Source organism: Triturus cristatus, chromosome 9 (assembly GCF_964204655.1).
Source record: "Triturus cristatus chromosome 9, aTriCri1.1, whole genome shotgun sequence".
NCBI classification, from domain to species: Eukaryota; Metazoa; Chordata; class Amphibia; order Caudata; family Salamandridae; genus Triturus; species Triturus cristatus.
The window spans coordinates 851,387,527-851,407,123 of NC_140592.1; the positions used below are offsets into that span (position 1 = coordinate 851,387,527).

At 44.0% G+C, this 19,597-nt stretch overlaps 1 protein-coding gene across 6 annotated transcripts in view; it reads right to left on the reverse strand.

The window, feature by feature from the left end:
* Nucleotides 1-7,555: 7,555 nt before the first annotated feature.
* The window catches only part of LBHD2 (LBH domain containing 2), a 334,397-nt gene continuing 322,355 nt past the window's right edge, over nt 7,556-19,597 (reverse strand). For all 6 annotated transcript variants that reach the window (XM_085626324.1, XM_085626321.1, XM_085626320.1 and 3 more), the window contains one exon: nt 7,556-10,305. In XM_085626324.1, coding sequence (XP_085482450.1) covers nt 10,226-10,305 — 80 coding nt within the window. In that variant the 3' untranslated portion in view covers nt 7,556-10,225. The remainder of the gene's footprint in view (nt 10,306-19,597) is intronic.

A 19,597-nucleotide genomic window follows, 5' to 3' on the forward strand; every position in this document is an offset into this window, starting at 1 on the left:
GATTGATTTAGGGGCCAATGGAAGCAAAATTGCCACAGGACAAACAAACAACCATGTTGCGGCTGTTGGAGGAGATGCTGGCAAAACCCAAATTCATAGTGAAAGGAGTGCAGGTTCTTGTCCAGTTGAATTTTGCTTGCAGGGTGGTAGAACAGGGAGGACATTTTGTAGGAGGTTGGGATTGGCCCTATCAGCTTTGCCGTTACCACACCACCATGTTAAGCTGTCAGCAGGGTTGAAAGAGGACCTATGGATGTAAAGGGTCTTTTGCACTCATTTAATGGTATTCCATTTGAGCAGTGCTAGACATAGACTGGGACACACAGATATTTTCAGATGCAAGGGGTGGCTCTGGCTTTGGTCTCTATTGGCAGGAGCAATGGTGGGCTGAGGAATAGCCAGTAGCATGGAAGCGAGGTGGTCGCAGTATTGCATTTTTGGAACTTTTCCCTTTGGTGGTAGCTGTGTATTTGTGGAGAGCCCAGTTGTCACACAAGAAGATCCTATTTCAGGCTGATAACATGTCAGTGGTCCAAATAGTCAATCGACAGTCTGCCAGGGATGCACAAGTTTTGAAATTGCGGAGGGTTTTTGTGTGGAGACGCTTGACATGGGACATTGTTTTTAGAGCCAGACATGTGCACTGTGTGGACAATGACATTGCTGATGCCCTGTCTCATTCAAAGGGGAAGAAAATCCTTGGGCTGGCCATGGAGGCGGATACAATCAGGACCCAGATGCCTCAGGACTTATGGAGGATAAGAGACAGAGAATGCTTCAGTTGGAAGGGAAGTTGCTAGCGGTGTCTACAAGGGCAGCTTACTCATGGGCTTGATCAGAATTCATGGTGGGTGGGGCCAGAAAGAGACAGGAGGTTTGGAGTAGGATGGAGGACATGGTGCAGTCTAGCATGTCACTGATAGACAAAGGTCAGTCTAGTGTGACTATACCAGGGAGGTTAGTGGGCATAGCCTTTGTTGGGAGGCTTTTGGGGGTTATGCTCTTTCAACAGGTGAGCTTGGCAGCCACATTTTAGAAGGTTAGGCCAGAGAAGCAGGACGGGTTGGCCAGAAGAGGGAGCCTTTGACTTGGGAGACATTCTGTGAAGTGCTCCAGGTGTTTCATAGGGTTTGTATGGATGAGTGGGATACTGTTATAGTTTCAACATCGATGCCTTTGATGTTTTGGGGGCTTTCTCGGTGTCTGAGCTATTAGGTGGTAAGGGGAGCTGGGGTGTACTGTCGGACCCGGTTCATAGGTGTGATGAAGGTGTGAAGGTATGGCTTTACAGGGCCAATACAGATTAAAGGGGTCAGGTAGGATTATAGTGCTGCTGGCTTATCTGTCAGCAGGTTTTGCCTGGCGAACTGATTAGCGCTCAGATCTCAGAATAAGTTGAGGGTTGAGAGAGTATTTATACATGATAATGGCAAACCAGATATTAGCTATACTGTGCAAGGCAGTGGGGCTCCTGGGCTTGGATGCACAAGGTTTTGGTGCACATTCTTTCTCACAGGCATGTCCACAGAAGATGGGTAGATGGGGTTTGTGTAGGGATAGGATTATGGGTCAATGGTCTTATGAATACTTCCACCATTATGTTAGAGGGGAACAAGGGTATGCTGTATATATTGTTCTGTTTGTCAACTTTGTTTCTGTTTTGCAGGTTTGGTTCTTGCCCTGGAGGGCTGGTTTGAATACCTGGACTGTGGGCCATTCTTTCGTGAAGTGGGCCTGGCACCATGCAAAGAATAGCAGTCACGGGGCTAATTTAGGATTCAATCCTACTATGTAGTCCATTCGTTGGCACAGGAAAGGGGGCATGCGATGGAGGGAGCACCTGCCTTGCTTGAACATGTTGTCCGTTGGAGGCAGGTGCGGGATATTTTGTTATTGCATTTAGAAGATAATGATTTGGTAGTATAGAAAGGTTTAGAACTAGATAAATCCATGAAAGAAGACTTGAGGGAGATTCGTAGTCAGTGGGCCGGATGCCACATGTTATGGATGGAGTTTGTGCCTAGGAGAGTTTGGTGTGGGCCCTAAAGCCTGGAGCGAAAGAAAGAGCAAGGAGAAAGCTGAACAAAGAGATGCGTTTTTTCTGCAGGGAATTTGGCTTAGATAGAGTGATACATTCAGATATGTGTTTTTCAGATGTGGAGTTTTTCAGAGGGATGGAATGCACTTGTCCATTTTGGCCATGGAGTTGTACCTCCTTCAGTTAGAATTGATGCTGGCTAAAGTTTTGAATATTAACTAGCAAGCTACGGGTGGGGGGGCAGAAAAAGAAGTGTCATCATACCCCTCCTTTTCTGGGTGATGAGAAGTTCCCATGGTTTACAGAACTTTATGGTTGTTGACAGTGGCAATTCAGACTGAAAGGGAACGGATAGACAAGTTCATGCCTGGAGGATGTAGGAGGTTATTGGTTATGTAGCAAGTTTGATTAGTTAGAGGTAATAGTTATACTAAAGACAGAGGGGAGTTTAAAGGTCCCAGTTGCAGTTGATCTGCGTGGGAGCAAGTAATGAAGTTGTTTTGGGGAAGGGATAATTAAGGGTGGGGGGTAGCTTAGCATAGCTGAACAACTTTGTATAGGGAGTTTATAGTTTTGTAAGCTAATGGCTGAGGTTAGATTTGTGATGTGCACCTGTTTCAATAAAGCAGCCTTATTCTCACAAACCTGGTGTCAGTAGTCACTACTGCTCCCTTCTTCCAAAAACAGTGTCAGAACACCTTCAGTCCCCAGATAGGGCTAGATTTTCAACAATGTTACTCCAGAAGTCCAGTGGTGAGTGAACCACTAGCATGGTGTTTCCTAGGGCATCTGAGGTTCCTCCATTAGAAAGTGAGCGACGTCTTTACCTTTAAAAGAGGCGGACAAATCAACAGTGTTCAATATGCCAGCAGAATTTCCCCCACAATACTTTGAATGGATGAAGTTGAGACAGTGGCATTTACTTCATATTTAGAGTAATAGGAAATAGGAGGGTTTTCTGTTACCATCTAATTCTAAATTTGGCTGACTCTTGGAGAAAAGCAATTTCCATGAACTGCTCTTTGGTTGCAAAATAAGACTGATGATAAACCCTGCTAAGTGAGTTGAGCAGCTAATGACTACCTAGTTGATCCGAACAATCTAAAAACTGGAGTAGTTAAAGCAGCCGTTGATACCATTGAGTTGGGTAACAAGAAACATCTATTATTCAGTTCCAAGATACCCTTCTGTGCGAAAGTGCGCATTACAAGTACACATGGTATGTCATGTTATGCTATATGAGAACTGAAGGTTTCCAACCATAAATGAAAGTCCTCAATAAGTAGGGCTGGAAGTAGTTCAGTATGATACATGACATAAAATGTGATGTATGCAATGCAAATTAGATATTATCACCTGGCAGGTGGCCCAATCACATTTACACCCCCTAACATAGTGGTGGTCAATGTACAGTTTCCCCCCCCCCCACATGTTCAACTTTGATAGGGGAGGTCACACAAATCTTCATAGGGATGAAGTAATAGCCTCTCTAATCATCTGTGCAAACCTACCACCTTCTCTCCCTTGTGTCTTGATGAATAAGTTTAAACTCTGATTTATACCTGTTACTACCACAGGTCTGGAGTAACCTAAGCAAATTCTATGAGTTAATAAGAATTGGTCTGGAAAAATAGGAGGGCTTCTTGGTATTGGATGGTGTTAGGAATAATCGGCTAAGCTAATGGTATGAAAGCTGTCAAATTGGCAGCAACCGAATCTTCTTCTCAAAACGTCATTGCCATACTTTGAACTCAGAGGAACCAGACTTGACGCATTGTTAAGCCTCTACTGTGCTTTGTAGGATAGAACCAGATGGTAATTTGCAACTAGGAGTAATTAGCAGGTGGCAATGCTGTCTTCCCAGTTCAGTCATAAACAGGCACAACTACGCTTGCCTTTGACTACCATGTGTAGGTCAGTGGAAGAACAACTTTGTCTGAAAGATATAGATGAGATCAGCAGGCGGAACCAGTAGTCCTCCTGAGAACCAAGCGTGCTGCCCACCTATAGAAAACTAAGTGAGTCAAAAACAGGGCTCTGCTCCTTGTGCACCAATGATGTTACTGAAAGAAGACTACTTCACGCATGGCGGGAGTTAGAATGTCTGGCTGCAAGATGTCATACTCTTGTGAGGCTCCTTGTGCTGAGACCACAATCCGCCTCAACCCTGGTTGTAAAGGAGGCTTAAAATCCATCTGCTGCCAGGACGAGATCATGGAAAACATTTGGCAGCCCCAGTTCACTGCCTTGCATCACGGGGCCTGCCCAAGATGGTGCTTGCCATTCGGCCTTGGAGATGCAGACAGAGTAGAGTGACAGTGGACCCACATAGGGGAGGTGCTCTTGGGTGCTGAATACATCCTGTGTCCCAGTGTAGTAAAGCACATATGTAAACCGATGTAGGGGCTACACACCGGGTGGCTGTGAGGTGGAGTGGGCCTCGTCCTGTGAGTGGGTGGCTGTATAAAGCCCCCCTCTGGGCGGTCTCTGGTGGGGTCTGTATCCTGTGAAGTTGCGGCCTGGTGGTGAGTGGGACGGACTGCTCAGTCTGGCTGGGCTCCTTGGCGGCTTGGGTGTGCCCAGAGGGTGGTGTGTGGAGACTTCCCAGACAGGCTGGATGCAGACCCAGAGAAGATGTGCAGCCTGCTATCAATTGGCTCCTCCTTACCGTCCTTCCCTGGCCTTTGTTTGCTCTTTTCTACGAGAGAAATGCAAGCAGCACCTCATACTGAGGGCCTGACTGAGGGCAAGACTTGACTTTACTTCCCCTCCCCAGTGTATGTGTAGGTTTCCCAGGACTACCCAGCAGGTAATGAAGATCCTGACATGAAGACACTTCTCCAAACCATGCAAAAGAGTCTTACATCTATAGATAATAAACGTAATTTTTTGACAAAACGAGTGGACAAAACAACAGGTACGCTCACCAAGCAGGACAAGAGGCTCTCCACCGTGTTATCCGGTTGGACGATGATATGGTAGGCATTAACAAGAAAGCTCTTCGATATGAACAAAGTCCTTAATGTTACTAAGGTCAAAACCAAAGTACTAGAAGCAAGATTTAGGTGTAACAACATCGTCCTGGATGGAATTTTGGAGTCCACAAATACTGGCAACGTGGCTCACTATGTAGAGACTATTCTAAAGGTCCAGTGTTTTTACCCATTGTTCACCGTTGAAAGAACCATGTACTGTCACCGGGAGCAGGACCACGCCCTATTCTGTCTATACTATTTAATGTCAGAGGCCGAGATATTATACTTAAATTGCACGTGGTAAAAGAATTGATTACTTATGAAGGTGTAACTTTGCCCATCCTTCCGGATTTCACTCAAGCAGTACAGGACGCTCGACGTGAATATCGACCTCTTAAACATAAACGGAGGCAGGCTCCTATGCAATGCTTCACTCCGCTAGACTAAACATAACGCAATGAAACAAATCCGTATATGTTCCGGATGCCACAGAGCACTCAAGTCTTCATCAAAAACCAGAGAAGGCTCCCCTAGGATCTCACATGCACCGACTGAGGGACTGAGTGGCATTGAGTGAGTGGCCACTCCCATACGGTCCGTTTTGGGGACAATGGACGATGGACACTCGAGGGCCTTTCTATGTGCGCCTTGTTAGTTAGACATTGATCACTGTGCTCTTTCTTTCTAGGTGGGACACAGCCGAATGGTTTTGCTGGGCTGGCTTTCACACCTTACGAGTGATTCCTTGTCCCTAACAGTCATCATGCTTCCATTGCAATCCCACAGGATTCTCCCCTCCGGGCAAAGACAAAAGGATGCAAGGTGCTCTCTCTGGACAAAGGGTGGAGGTCGTGGTTTTGACTATGGTGGCATGGGGCGGAAACATTTGTCTCACCATGTGTGTATACTGTGCACAACTAAATATATTAGTTTAAAAAAGTTTTCACGTGGTGTTTTCAGAATACCCTTCACCATGGCATACCTAGCTGGAGAGACCAAAAACAACTGCGCCCAGATTGAAGGGATGCCAGAGGGGCACAACGGGTGGTTGTCCCTGCTTTTGGCACCTCCAGGCGACTTGCATAATACATAAGTGGCTGTAGATAACTGTAGCCCCATCTACAATACCCAGTATGCATGTGTACATTTCATGCCCACACAATGTAAAGCGGGCCTCGTGTGCATGGTGTTGTGATCCTATGCATAAGACGTCATACCATGAGAGGACGGCAGAGACAAGATCAGGACTGGGTGTTGCACCCGAGACCGATTCCAAATAAGTTGAAGAGCTGACAACAACACGAAGACTAAGGACATAGGACATTTGTAGTACCTCGCAGAAGGAAATAATAACACGGATTGAGATACTTTAAGCCTTGATAAAGGCCAAGGCTTGCAAACCATTTAAAGGGCCAAACATGTGCTGGCTGCATCTGGATCCATGTCAGCAATACCACAGAGAACTACCACAAGATACAGTCTTTTGACGCAATAAAGGAGTGTACAAATACATCTGTCAATTGTTGGAATTGTTACTAGGAGAATATTTTCCAATTCTCATATAGGCATTCCATTGCAAATGATGGGAAATAAATATGTAGGATGAACGATACAAAATGAAGGTATCATGTGTCTAATATTTAATCTACATTTTCACTCCCCTACAACTGTACTATCATAGATTGTATCCATTAGTATCACACCAATGTTTACAATCTCTAGGACATACACACTCGATACTGTGGAACTTAATTTATTGATTGAGAGGAAGAGTTGACCCAACCTTCACAGGAGGCAACACTTCCCTAAGGGTTTTTCTGCAGGGATTGGTCCCTTCCTGCACAAAAATACACTTTAAGCATTTTCCTTTTGTATGTGTGCTGCTGAATGCAGCCAGTGTTAATGCGCATGCAGTCTTTTCCCTTCAGTGTGTAGAGCAACAGTGTACTATTGAAACTATGGGGCATATCAACAAGGGCTTTATCTCTGCTTCTTTGGCTTTAAAACAACAACAAATTTGCATGTTAGCACCCTTTTACTCTACGCTTCCCCTTGCATCTCTAATGAGATGCAAAGGGGGCGTTCCAGAGTAAAATAATAGGAGAAATGTCGCTAAGCGACATGTCTCCTATTATCAAGAATATCGCTAACCCTGTTAGAGACAAAAAAAGCAGCACTAACCGCGGTTAACGCTGCTTTTTTACGTCTGGTATTTTTCTGACTTAGCCATGATATCCTATGGAAGGAGGATATCATGGCTAAGTTTGCCTGTCCCTATCAACAAGCTAACGTGAGATTATCGCTGGGTTTCCAGCGATAATCTCACGTTAGCCACTTAGCGTGAGGATTTTTATCGCTCTTGAGATAAGCGTTGCTAATAGCACGCTATCTGAGCGATAAAAATCCACGCTAGCCGGCGATAATTATCCTAGCGCTAAGTGCGCTTAGCGATAATTATCGCCACTTGTTGTTGATATGCCCCAAAGTTCTTAGCTATGTGGAACTGCTTGCGAATGGGCAATAAAAGAAACGCAACGCAAAATGGAACAAAACATGGTATTATTCCAGAGCATTTTTTTTCATCAACAGACAATACGAAATACAGATTTGATATACTTGAAGCTAGACTAGAAAAATATTGCTATGAATTTCTGTTTATAGTTTCTATAAAGCTGTTCCAATCAGAATAAAAGTACAAAACAACAGTTTTCCAACAGACAATGCTAATGCTATATACACACACACATACATAAAAAGTTTAAATACGAAGACAGGGTGAAAGAGGAGTTGCTCATTGCCCGAATTCTCAGCACGCATTTCACATTCTATTTCATCCCATTTCAATGCGTTCATGTGCAGACTATTTTTGTCTTATTTACACAAAGAGCGCAGTTAGATCAGTTTTCCCCAAATGCAGCCGCTTCATGCATTTTACAATAAATGGTGTTAGAATTCAATAACTGGATGAGAAAAACAAAATAATAGGAAATTGAGCTGGAGGAGACGAAATACAGAATACACAGAAGCAAGTTATTGTAAAAAATAATGTAAAGTGACATGTATAAACATGTTCAGCATTGAATCGCACACGAACTAGGTGGAGCACGCTGTGCATTATGGGAAATGTGTTTGGTCACAATCTCATGTGCTGGTAGTCCTTTTTTTGTCCATATTCATGGAGGATCCATTGCTACCAGTCTGTATCCAAATGTTAGTGGAATCCAAATTCTGTCACCATAGGTCAAGAGGGAGGTTAAAAAATGTAAACCAGAGAATTTGGAGTCATGATCCCAGCGTGAATTTGAATGATGCCACTCCTAGATTATTTTCAAGGTTTTTCACCATAAAATCTGATGCGAGCTCATCCTTGTGCCATGATACTGACATACTGTGGAAGCAAGCATTAAAATTCTAAATGGCAGATAAACTAAACTCACCTTCTGAACCAGGGAGCCTTTCTCTAACATTGCGTTAAAAGAAATAACCCTCCCTGTAGAGTCTCCTTGCGCTGTCCGCAACCCTAAGAATAAAGAAGAGCCTTGTACGTAAAAGCAACAGTGAGCAAATATATATTTGAAAGTGGATTATAACCCTAATCTCTGCCTAAAGGAAGCCCAACCTATGTCATCGCTAAGTCAACATCACATCACGGTGCACGTGATTATGTGACTATTCTGTATTCAATAGATGAACTGCCTCACAGAAGTGTTTGAATAACCTAATGATGCTGTGGAAAATGATTCAGCTCACCACAAAGAGAAAAAGGAACTAAAGAGCTGATGTACATACAAAAGCGCGCACATGCATTGAAAATAGGCACGCACGTAGATCAGGTTGCCACATACACAACCTCATAGGATGCTTGCGCTCCTTCTCTGATTTAGAAATTTAGAGTGCGGCAGGTATATCAGCAAAGGCATCTTAGACCATCAATGGAATACTGTGGCTTTTTCTGCGACAAAGTGGAGGGCAGGCGCAGTAGTGTACATATCAACAGTTTGCCAGGGTCACCATTCGATTTGTCCGTCCCACGCAGATTTTTGCATTTAAATGGTTACAAAGATGTCAGCATTGGCCTGAAAAAGGGACAACTGCATCTTAGGCCAACTATGGGTATAGTAAAGTAGGACGTATACCTATGCACCCCAACTTCTAGGGTTGCCCAACTGGAAAGAGCTTTAGGAGTCACCACATTAGGTGTGGATACACTGGCGATGTTGCCTAAAGCGGCTGCACCAAGTGAACCTACTTTAAGGACAGAGTGGAAAGTGGAACTTTCTTATCACACACTGACACCAGATCGAAGGCATTAGCCCACAGACCTGCTTAAACATTTGAAACTGACATTTTCAGGCCAATCAACACTTGTTCAAACAAATGTGAAATTTGATTGGCTAACAGCAAAGTTTGTCAAGGTGCACAGAGGCACTGTAAATTAATGCCCACCTTTCTTACATGCAGTCGGTCCCAATACAAACAGCAGATGGCCTTAGGTTTGCTCAGGACAGTGATCATGGGCACCTAAGGGCATGAAGAAATGTCTTGATTTCCTCTGCAAATCTACTACCTCAACGTCCGGCACAGACTGATGCCTACACAAACGATGCTGAAATTGATTGCTCAAAAAAGTTTTAGCATGAAGACAAATAAGACACACATTTATAGGCTACTTTAAAGCATGTAATCACCTTTCCCAATGTACTTTATGTAAGAAAACAGCATTTGCAAATTATTGGTATGCAGCACATATCGAAATAAATAGCTGTGCTTCTTCTACAAAAAATGGCTCTATCCAACACCCAAAATCCACACATCACAGTGCTAGTATATAAGCAGTAATCTGAAAACCCAAAAGTCCAGGGGGATAAGTACGGATCCTGTGGAAGCACGTCATATGTGAAGTTCTCTCCATCTACTCAGTGAGCTTACGCTAGCAGAATTTTCACCTCTAAGATCGAGTGCTAACACGCTGATTCCGGTAACTTGTCTGTGCATCAACAGTTTTCTAAGTGATACATATGAAGCTATGTACAGCAGGGATTTCAGTCTGGAACGCCACAAATGAAACAAAGAACAAATCTTTAGTTCCCCCACCTTTCTCACTGATCTCTAACTAAACCTTGTTTACACATAGATCACTTCTCTACGTTTCTTTGGAATGCTGGCCTCCAACATTCACAATGAGTTTTAACTTTAGTTGAGTGTGAGATGTCTAGTCTTCGATTCCAGCTGTTTGGCTTTTGGTGTCATCTGTGATATCTTCAGGTTCTTGGGTGGAATGCGGCCACGCCCCTAAAAATAAAAGAAACAGACACGTCTAACTTTAATTTGTCTTCCGGTAGAAAACATTTTTGTGGGGCAAAACTGGACCAAGCGATTAGGGATTACATGGATGTGAGGAAAAGCAAACGCTGTCATTTAATCTAACAAGCAAGAATGATACTGATGAATTTGATCAAGAAATAAGATTTATTGCACATAAAGCATGGAGAGTAGACTGATTTTACATCGAATGATCTATTGGCATTTCTGGCACAAGTGCATTGTTCCGGATTAAATATTTGTACTTTTCCTCTGTTGAAATGTTTCAAAGGAGGTCCCCAAAATATGTATTTGCCTAGGTGGGGATCTTTACATTCACTCTGTTTAAAGCAGCCCTGCTGGCCGCAAGCCCTGCATGGGGGACCTTCTTTTGCTTTGAAATGCCAGCCAGGGTTCCTTTAAACCACTGGAGAAGTTTATACAAAGCAACCAGGGTCCTCTAGAATTTGGGAATTAGATGTAGGGGTATGAAAGTTACAGCATGACCCATGAAGTTGGCCAACCTCACACCTCACAAAGGTGGTCGAAGATTCCTACATTCACCCGAGGTGAAGTTTAACTTCACCTGGGCACAAAACAACCACCAAAGAATAGGGACAGAAGTCAACAAACTATTTTTGAAAGCTACAGAGTTCCTCCATCCTTAGGCTGATTATCAGTGAACAGGCGGGAATGTCTGCACCATCATCACTGAGGAGCTACACAGATTGATTTTTTTCACCAATCCCACTGACCTTTGTGAATAACCTTGTAAACCTCTGCAAACTCCGCCCAGGCCTAGTGGTAATGTAACCAAAATGTATTATTGCAATAACATAGCAATACACCTTGAAAATGTATGTTTCTTCTTTGCTGATGATCTGTGACAACTGAAAAACATGTGGCGTGATTACTCATGTGTTCAGTCCACAGTGAATGTGATGAAACTAGTGACATGAAAATGTATTACTAGACCTTATGTACTACAAACCACTGGGGTTACACAGATGTGCCAACATAAGTGAAACATTTGAAAAATTGTCATATGATCATGCTTTTTCCATAAGAAATTAAACCACTGTCAGATGCTAACTTGGATTATAACACAAGAAAACTAGAGAGCACATTTGTGTGCGTGTATGAAGGCCTCAAAGGTTTTGAAACTAAGTTTTGCTCACAGATCTTCCTAGTACCTATATGGGTACTAGGACTGGGCAGAATTTAAGTTACAATGGCGTAATTCATGTAACATCAGGAATTTTGCCTTAAGTTTGTTACATAAAATTTCCGAAATTACGGCATTATTCAACTTCACGCAATTAAATGCTGTTGATGATAAAAATTTACAGGGAATGGAGCAATTCATGGTTGTAGCAAAAATGTATCACGAACACAGGAACAACAGTTGTTGTTTTTGGTGCCCTTGTTTAAATGCATCCTCGAGCCAAAAATTGGCAAGAGGATTCATTTCACGCTAACAATCTAGCACGAAATTATAGATTTCCATTTCACCTAATTACGCATAATTTTTCTGTCATTTCATGTATTTCGTGGAAGCAATTTACGTGAATTTCCCACACCCCTAATGGGTATCAGCAGCTTCTTTAAATTAAAGTCCAAGCTAGCCACCCTCAAACTCCATTGATGTAGCTCTTATAATACCAAGATTCACAGAAAAGTTAATGATACATTGTTCAACATGTGGACCGTGTGCATCAAGAATCTGTTCCCATCCCTCTATTCATCCATCCATTCAACAATGCACCCTCCAAAATCAATCCATTCACCCAGATCTATCCATCCATCAAAGCATCCACTCATCCATCCTTCCATTTATCCATCCATGCACCCGCCAAGGGCCATCCATCCAACTATCCATCCACCTATTCATCTAAGATCTTTTATGTATCCATATCTATCCATCCATCAATCCTTCCAAGCACCCATTGTCCATTCATTCATTGATCCATCCATCCATGTAGCCAACATGATCCATCCATTCACCCACCAAAATCCATCAATCCACTCAGGTCTATAGATCTTCCAAGCACCCATCTATCAATCCTCACATCTTTCATCCCTGCATCCACCAAGATCCATATATCTGCCCAATCATCCATCAAACTATCCATCCACAAGACCCAGCTCTTTACAGAGATCCAATTATCCATCAACCCAAGCATCCGCTCCATCCATCTATCCCTCCAGCCATCCATCGAGTCATCCACCTGTTCGTCTCTGTCCATCCATCTATTTATCCATGCAGGCACCTGTGTCCATCCATTCACCAAGATCCCTCAAGCCATCCTCCCAGCCAATGCAACCATCTTTTCAGCCATACTCCCATTTACACCCTCTTCATTTATGCCAACATTCTCCATCCATTCATTAATCCATCCACCTACTCATCCATCTATCCCTCTGTTCATCCACCCATCAATCCATAAACCTATCCACCATAAATAATAGAAACATTAACATGCTCAAGTTTAATGAAAACCTACAAAGTAAGTTAACATTTGAGTGACAAATTATATGTGAGGAACACAGTAAGGAAAGTACGCAAGAAAACTATAATTATAAAAGCAAGGAAAAACAACATGCTAGATTTTTTCAAATGTCCTATAATGTTATTGTGTTCTGTTAAAAATATCTCTGTGTTCCACTGAGTGCTTAATTACCTTTGACACTGAACTTGAAGAAAGTTCTGACAGTCTTTCTGAAGCAGGAAAATCAGCTCGCATAGCTGCCAGATGCGTAATTTGCAAACAATCTGTAACAAGCATTTGCAATGCAATAGGTCTCGCATTAGTAAAAGTTTGAGCTTTTGGCGTTGCAAATAATAATGCAACACCAATAGCTCTAGTTTTTAGTAATGTGAGACCTAAGTATGCTACTATGGCACAAAATGCACACAAAGATGACAAGACAATGGGAGTACGTATTTGGTAAACTAAAGATATGTGATTACGAAGTAGGCCATAGAGACAACACATAAAACAAGAGTTTGTACTATTGGCATTGTAAATATCAATGCCTTTTAATTATATATGTTAAGAATGTGCAAGGGGTGCGTAAACACGCACTTTGGGCATATTTGTGCAGGCATTGCTTGCGAAAAGCAACTCTGGCAGTAACTATGCCTTTTTTACTGCCAGTCTTTCTTTTCGTAAGCAGGGACTATAAGTGCGTGTTTACGCACCGCTTGCAGCTTTTATGAACACATAAATAAAAGGCATTGTCATTACAATGCCAATAGCTCAAATTTTCGCAAATGCAAGACCTACTGCATTGCAAATGCTTGTTTAGAACCCAGAAAGTGCTGGTCACTGTTTTCCAACAAAACATTGATTTTTAAATGAATGCTGAGTTATAGCACAGCTTCACAGGAGAGCAGTTACAGTACATTACCCCACCATGTACATACACATGCACACGTAATACTTTTTTACATTTTAAAGAAAGCTCTGGAGGGGTAACGTTGCACCTGCTACTTGTGTATGCAACATAGCTCCCAAAGTTTCAGAATGCTACGTGTGACATTTTTATAATTTCAGTGTAATTATGAGTAACATTCAACGACTATAAGTGACACTTCCCTCTTTCTGCAAGCAAATACATGGCTGCACGTACAATTTTTCAAAATGTTTCCAATGTTCTATTGCAAAGACCAAATGAAATGTTTGAGATAGAACCCTAGCCGCAGAAGAAGAAAATGTAGTACGGCGGTGCTCTGAGCGAAGGAGGGGCCGATGAGGGGAGGGAAAGCGAAAGCGTGCCATGCGCGCAACCCGTACGTGAGCCCGTTCTTACGGCAGAGCGCTCAGCCACCCACCTGTGTGCCCTCGGAACCTGGGAGAGATCTTGTTCAAGTCTGATGTAAAATCAGTGCCAGTCGAAGCAGTGATTTAAATGCTCCAGCGCGCTCGCTGTGGCCCCGCCCCCTTGTGTATGTCGCTGGCCCGGCTCTGGCCGGGTGTCAGAGGGCCGATGCCTACGGTACTGAGCCGCTGCTGCCGGGTGGGGGGCGGGGAGTCCGGGGGTCAGAGCCGCGCCATGGAGGTCCGTATGGCCGAGCTCTTCTGCTCGGGCCTGGAGATCAGTGCCGCTCTGAAGCCCAGTGGTAAGAAGGCACCCAAGGGCCGGGGCCGGAGAACCAACAACAACCGGCAGAGCACCGCGACCAGTCTGCCCCCAGAGGTGAGGCGGCGAGGAATGGGGGTGGGGGGCAGAAGTTGCGCTCTTGCCTGAGCTCCGTCCGCGGGAGGGCTGGTTTGTGGGGGCAGGTATCCAGACGTTCTTCTGTTAAAAGAGGATAAACAATGGGAGCAGGAATCACGGGACTGTGGAGGGGACCATGGGGTTAATGGTGATGATAAAAGAATTGAAAGTGAAACTTCATGCTGGCTTGCGAGGGAAGGGGGACAGGAGATGTGCACGCCGCGTGGCTGTAAGCGCGTACACCAACTCAAATCCGCCAAAAGCCTGCGCGTGCACATCTCCTGTCCCACTTCCGAGGCAAGTCAGCAACAATAGATCTCGCTGGCGATAGCAGCGCTTCGCGCTGCGTTCGCCAGGCGAGACCTAAAAAGTAACAGTACTGAAATTACGGACAAATGCCGTCCAATTTCTAATCAATAGCGACAACGGACATGAGACTATAATTACGGACAGTCCATGTATTGTTCGGCCAGGTGGTCCTCTGATGACAGTATGTGTACGTAGTCAGCGTTCCACACTGGGCGGTTTCAGCTTGTTAAGGCACAGCCATTAGCTGGAGAGTCCACAGCACAACTTAATCACAAGTCATTCTCCACTTCAGAAACTGTGACAGTATGCCGAATGCTAATCACGATTAATAAGGCTTATGAAACCTTACTGGGGGCGTGTTGTGTGCAGAAAAGTTTAGGTACAGTATTGTTAAATATGCTGAAAATAGAATTATTATTTATTGTATGACATATTCGATCAACTTTAAATTCGGCTCGCCCCACACACAGTGATCACCCAAAATCAAGCTTTACCAAAATGCCCGTCACGACAGGACAGTGAGCTCAATATTTGCTTTCAAATCTGTTTGACTAGCAGGTCTTGAGTTTGAATCCTGGCCCAGAATCCTCAGCTTTTCGCCCTTCAGCAGTTCATAAACTAAGTGCAATTAAGCTTGATAATCCTATTACCTGCTACTTTCTTACTTAGTAAAATATCCCATTGCATTCTATTTTGTGGGTAAGTGTGTGCGTATAGCGTCTAGTCCCGCCTGTGTATTTTAAGAGCCTGTCTCTGTATTGCGCGTGCCCTTAAACTCTTGTCTTAAATTTATGCCAGGCCTGGGGCCAAAACTTAATGCAGAGCTCTCCGGATTCTCCTTCCGTTTTGACTATGTGCAATAAACAGTACCTGTTTCGAAGTATTAAACACGTACTTCGGGGAAAGAGATAACATGGCTTCTGGTGAACCCTACTGGTCTGGGCACACGCGCTCCCTCGTCATTAATGATGATGAGAGGTGTGCCTGCAATTACAAATCTTAACATAATGTTGTTGAAGCAGAGCGGGCGCCTGGAAAGCTGCCTTTTTCCCTCTGCAGGACCGATGCCCTTGCAGGGTCAGAGGAGTGAATTTAACAAGGAAGTGAATTTGTCCTCAGTGGATGAACATACGTTGTGAGGCAACTCTAGTGGCGGCAGAATGTAACACAGCGGGATTATCACTGGAATAGATGAAAAATGATCTTAAAACAGAGAACAAATGCAGGTTTGAAAAGCACGCATTATTTGGTCAAGGATTGTTGGGGAGCTCTGCGCGGAAATGAGTTTCCTTGCTTCTGAACAGCATTGGATGCTGTTGCGATTAAAGTCAATCTAAAAGGTTTAAGGGGGCAGCAGTGTAATCGGGTCACGGAAAAAGGATTTAGACATTTTTCCAGAGGCAGTAGTAATGTCTGTGCCTTAAAGCCACATCTCCGGACATCTGAGAGACCTCCACTGGCTCCCCGTCAACAAAAGAATCACCTTCCGCCTCCTCACCCACGCACACAAAGCCCTACACGACCAAGGCCCGAGCTACCTCAACAGCCGAGTCACCTTCTACGCTCCCAGACGCCTCCTCCGATCAGCCAACCACGCCCTCGCCGACGTCCCCCGCATCCGAAGAGCGACTACAGGAGGAAGGTCATTCTCCTACCTGGCCGCCAAGACCTGGAACTCCCTCCCGACCGACCTGCGCCTGACCCAAGACCACCTCTCCTTCAGGAAGAAGCTGAAGACCTGGCTGTTCGAGCAGTAGCGGCACCCCCCCCCCCCAGCGCCTTGAGACCCCACGGGTATGTAGCGCGCTCTATAAATGTCTTTGATTGATTGATTGATTGAAAGCAGAAACAGATTCGGAATGCTCCCAGCAAAGTTCTACATGGCTGCGAATAATACAGCCTCCCAGCCGAGGCAAGCCAGCCTTGTTGTTTTGTTATAACGCCCGTTACCATTGGGTCTTTCAGAGGGAAAGCTAGATACCTCTCAGCGCTCTAACATTCAGTAGTCATGTTTTACTGCTGCGGTATTATAATACTACTGGGTCCCTTGGGAGGCTCTGGAAGGAAATCCGGTACCTGACCCGTCTTTTATTTAGACTGTGAGAAGATCTCATGTGTCCCACCCCGTTTAATAATCTCTTAAACCGGGTCATACTAGCATGTCCATTTCATTTGGGGTATATGAAGTTGGTAGTATAAATTGCGACTACGTGTCCGTCACTGAGAGAATTTCAGAGGTTGGTGCTCGGATTCATATTTCTAGTAAGTAAGACCCGAGCTGATTCCTTGCAGGTGTTAGATGATGGTTTTTCATCCCTGTTGCAGAGGTGGCTCAGAGTAATTAACAGTGGCTAGAATTAACTCAAGCATCCCACTCGCCACTTGTTCACTGGTGTGGTGCTGAATCTGGTTAGGAAATGGTCAGGCACCCCCTGCTGAACTCTGGTTTCATCAGAAATAGATGTATTTTTATTTCTTATTTGTACTGTATAATAATATTGCTAGACACAAATATTAGCCTTGAGCGCCTTGTGTCCCATAGAGACACATGGGGCCCAATTACGATGTTGGGCTACCGTATCGGTCTGGAACCGCCCGACCTTAGGTTGGTGGTTCTGACCACAGGATTACAATGCGACCACCCTCACGGTGCCTGCCGCATGGTGCAGGGATGTTTAGGGAGGCACAGGCCCCATTGCGGAGAGCCAGGGCAAAAGGGGTCCCTTCTAGGGGCCCCCAAAGTCATATTCCAACAGCCTTCCCATGTCGGCAAGGCCGACATGGAATGGCTGTCAGAAAATGGCATCATAATCCTGACGACGAAGTCACCATCATTAGGGGATTATGGTGTCTTTTTGACACACCAATGGGCTTCTTGAGGCCGTCGGATCGCTGCAGTCGGTTCCTTTGCCCGATGCCTCCGCCTGCCGCTTCGTAATGAAGCGATTAGAGAATGTATTGAGAAATATGCATCTGAGGTCATGATATTAAAGAAGTTCAGCAAGGGAAGGCGAGGTGAGATGGATATTGCACAGTGGGATACAATTGTACTAACGGCAAGGTGAATGAAAGACCCCAATAACGAACTACTGGTTACATTGTTTATTGTTCTATTGACACCCCCTGTAAACACAATAACTGCAAAGTTGACTGTTAAATATATTGACTTCTCATGGAGAATATACAAAACCAGACTTATAAATCGCTTTCTCATTTTGCTGTCGAAATGGATAAGATCGCTATTTCTGTAAAAATTTAAAAACTGTCAATAAAAATATTTTAGAAAAATAACACCTTTTACACTATTTGGTCAGTGTACTGAAAAAGCTCTGGAAACTCATGCCTCGGTTATGGCCCAGGGCAATTTTGTTTCTCAAGCTTTCATTGCTCGTTTGTCCTAGAGGTCTGAGTCTTTTGTAACAAGCAATTCCACACGGTTGCATGTAATGCACGTTAATTGTATCTTATTTTCTAGTATCTGCCTCCTGCAGTGATGGGGAGACTGCATGAGGCCAAAGGAAATTTTATTCCCATCATGACCAAAGGAAACTTGAATTACTGATGCCCTTTATTCAAACAAATTAAATAAAATATATTTTATTCCATCTATTTAAATTGAAAGAGGGCTCTGCTGTTATTTCAAACTAAATGACAATAAAGGGCTGTTTTTTTCAGAGCAATATGGTCTTAGAGACCAGAGCTGCGTTGATTTCCTAATGGAGGCTGAGCCCAAGTGCCCTCTGGTGGGCATGACATTTTTTACAGGATTTTGATTTACACAAATGGCAGGCTGATGTGTTGAGCAGATCAAATGGGAGTAAAATGGAGGAATCTGGTGGAATTTGTAACATGTAGAATTATGAACTGCCTCCTGGTGGAACAGTGCTCAGTTGCTGTGAAGCAGGTACATGGTTGGAGAGGGGGTGTTAATGATAGAGTTAAGGGCCTAAAGAAAAGAAGCGTAGTTGGTTTGACTGAGACTCTTATGAGGTACAATATAAAGGCTCAGAGAAGCAAATAAGAAGGCTGCAGACAGTTTTGTGGCGAAAGGTATCATGGCTGTTAATAACCAGCGCCTACCATTTGACTAGCACCCCCGCTTATGTTGCAGAAAAGCTCACCATCTCTGGTGATTCTTGGCACGACCACCGCCATGACACATCAAACTCCAGGTTAAGAAGTGTATGTGAGAATTTGGGATTTGATTGAGGGGGCTAAGGAACCTTCTCAAGCAAGAGCCACAATCCTTTTCAGGGTTAACCACAAAAAGTCATTTAATTGACCTGTGCTTAACCTGTTATGAGCCCCCATGTACCCCAATATAGGCCTTGGTAGTTGCACAACCTTTTACCTATATTTGTCCTACCTTGCTCTATATAAAAAAAAATTACGGAGTTTTATATAGTGCAAACTTGACCGGAAGGTATCAGGTATCAGAGCGCTTCACACCAGCACCAGTTGCATTACATGAGGACACATTCATTTTAGTTAGGCATGCGGAGATTAAGTGATTTGCCCAGAATCACAGGATGTTGCGGGTCCTTGCCGAGACTCGAACCTGGTTCCCCAGATTTGAGGTCGACCTCCCTAGGCATTAGACCTACTCCTCTCCCCAGTTAGGCACTGAATGACAGTTTTGTGGCTTTCTTCGAAAACTAGCCTTATTTATTATGCATGAGAATTCTTAATATCACAGCAGGATTACCACCTTCTACATAATAACTCTGTACAAGAGTCACCACTATCGTCATCC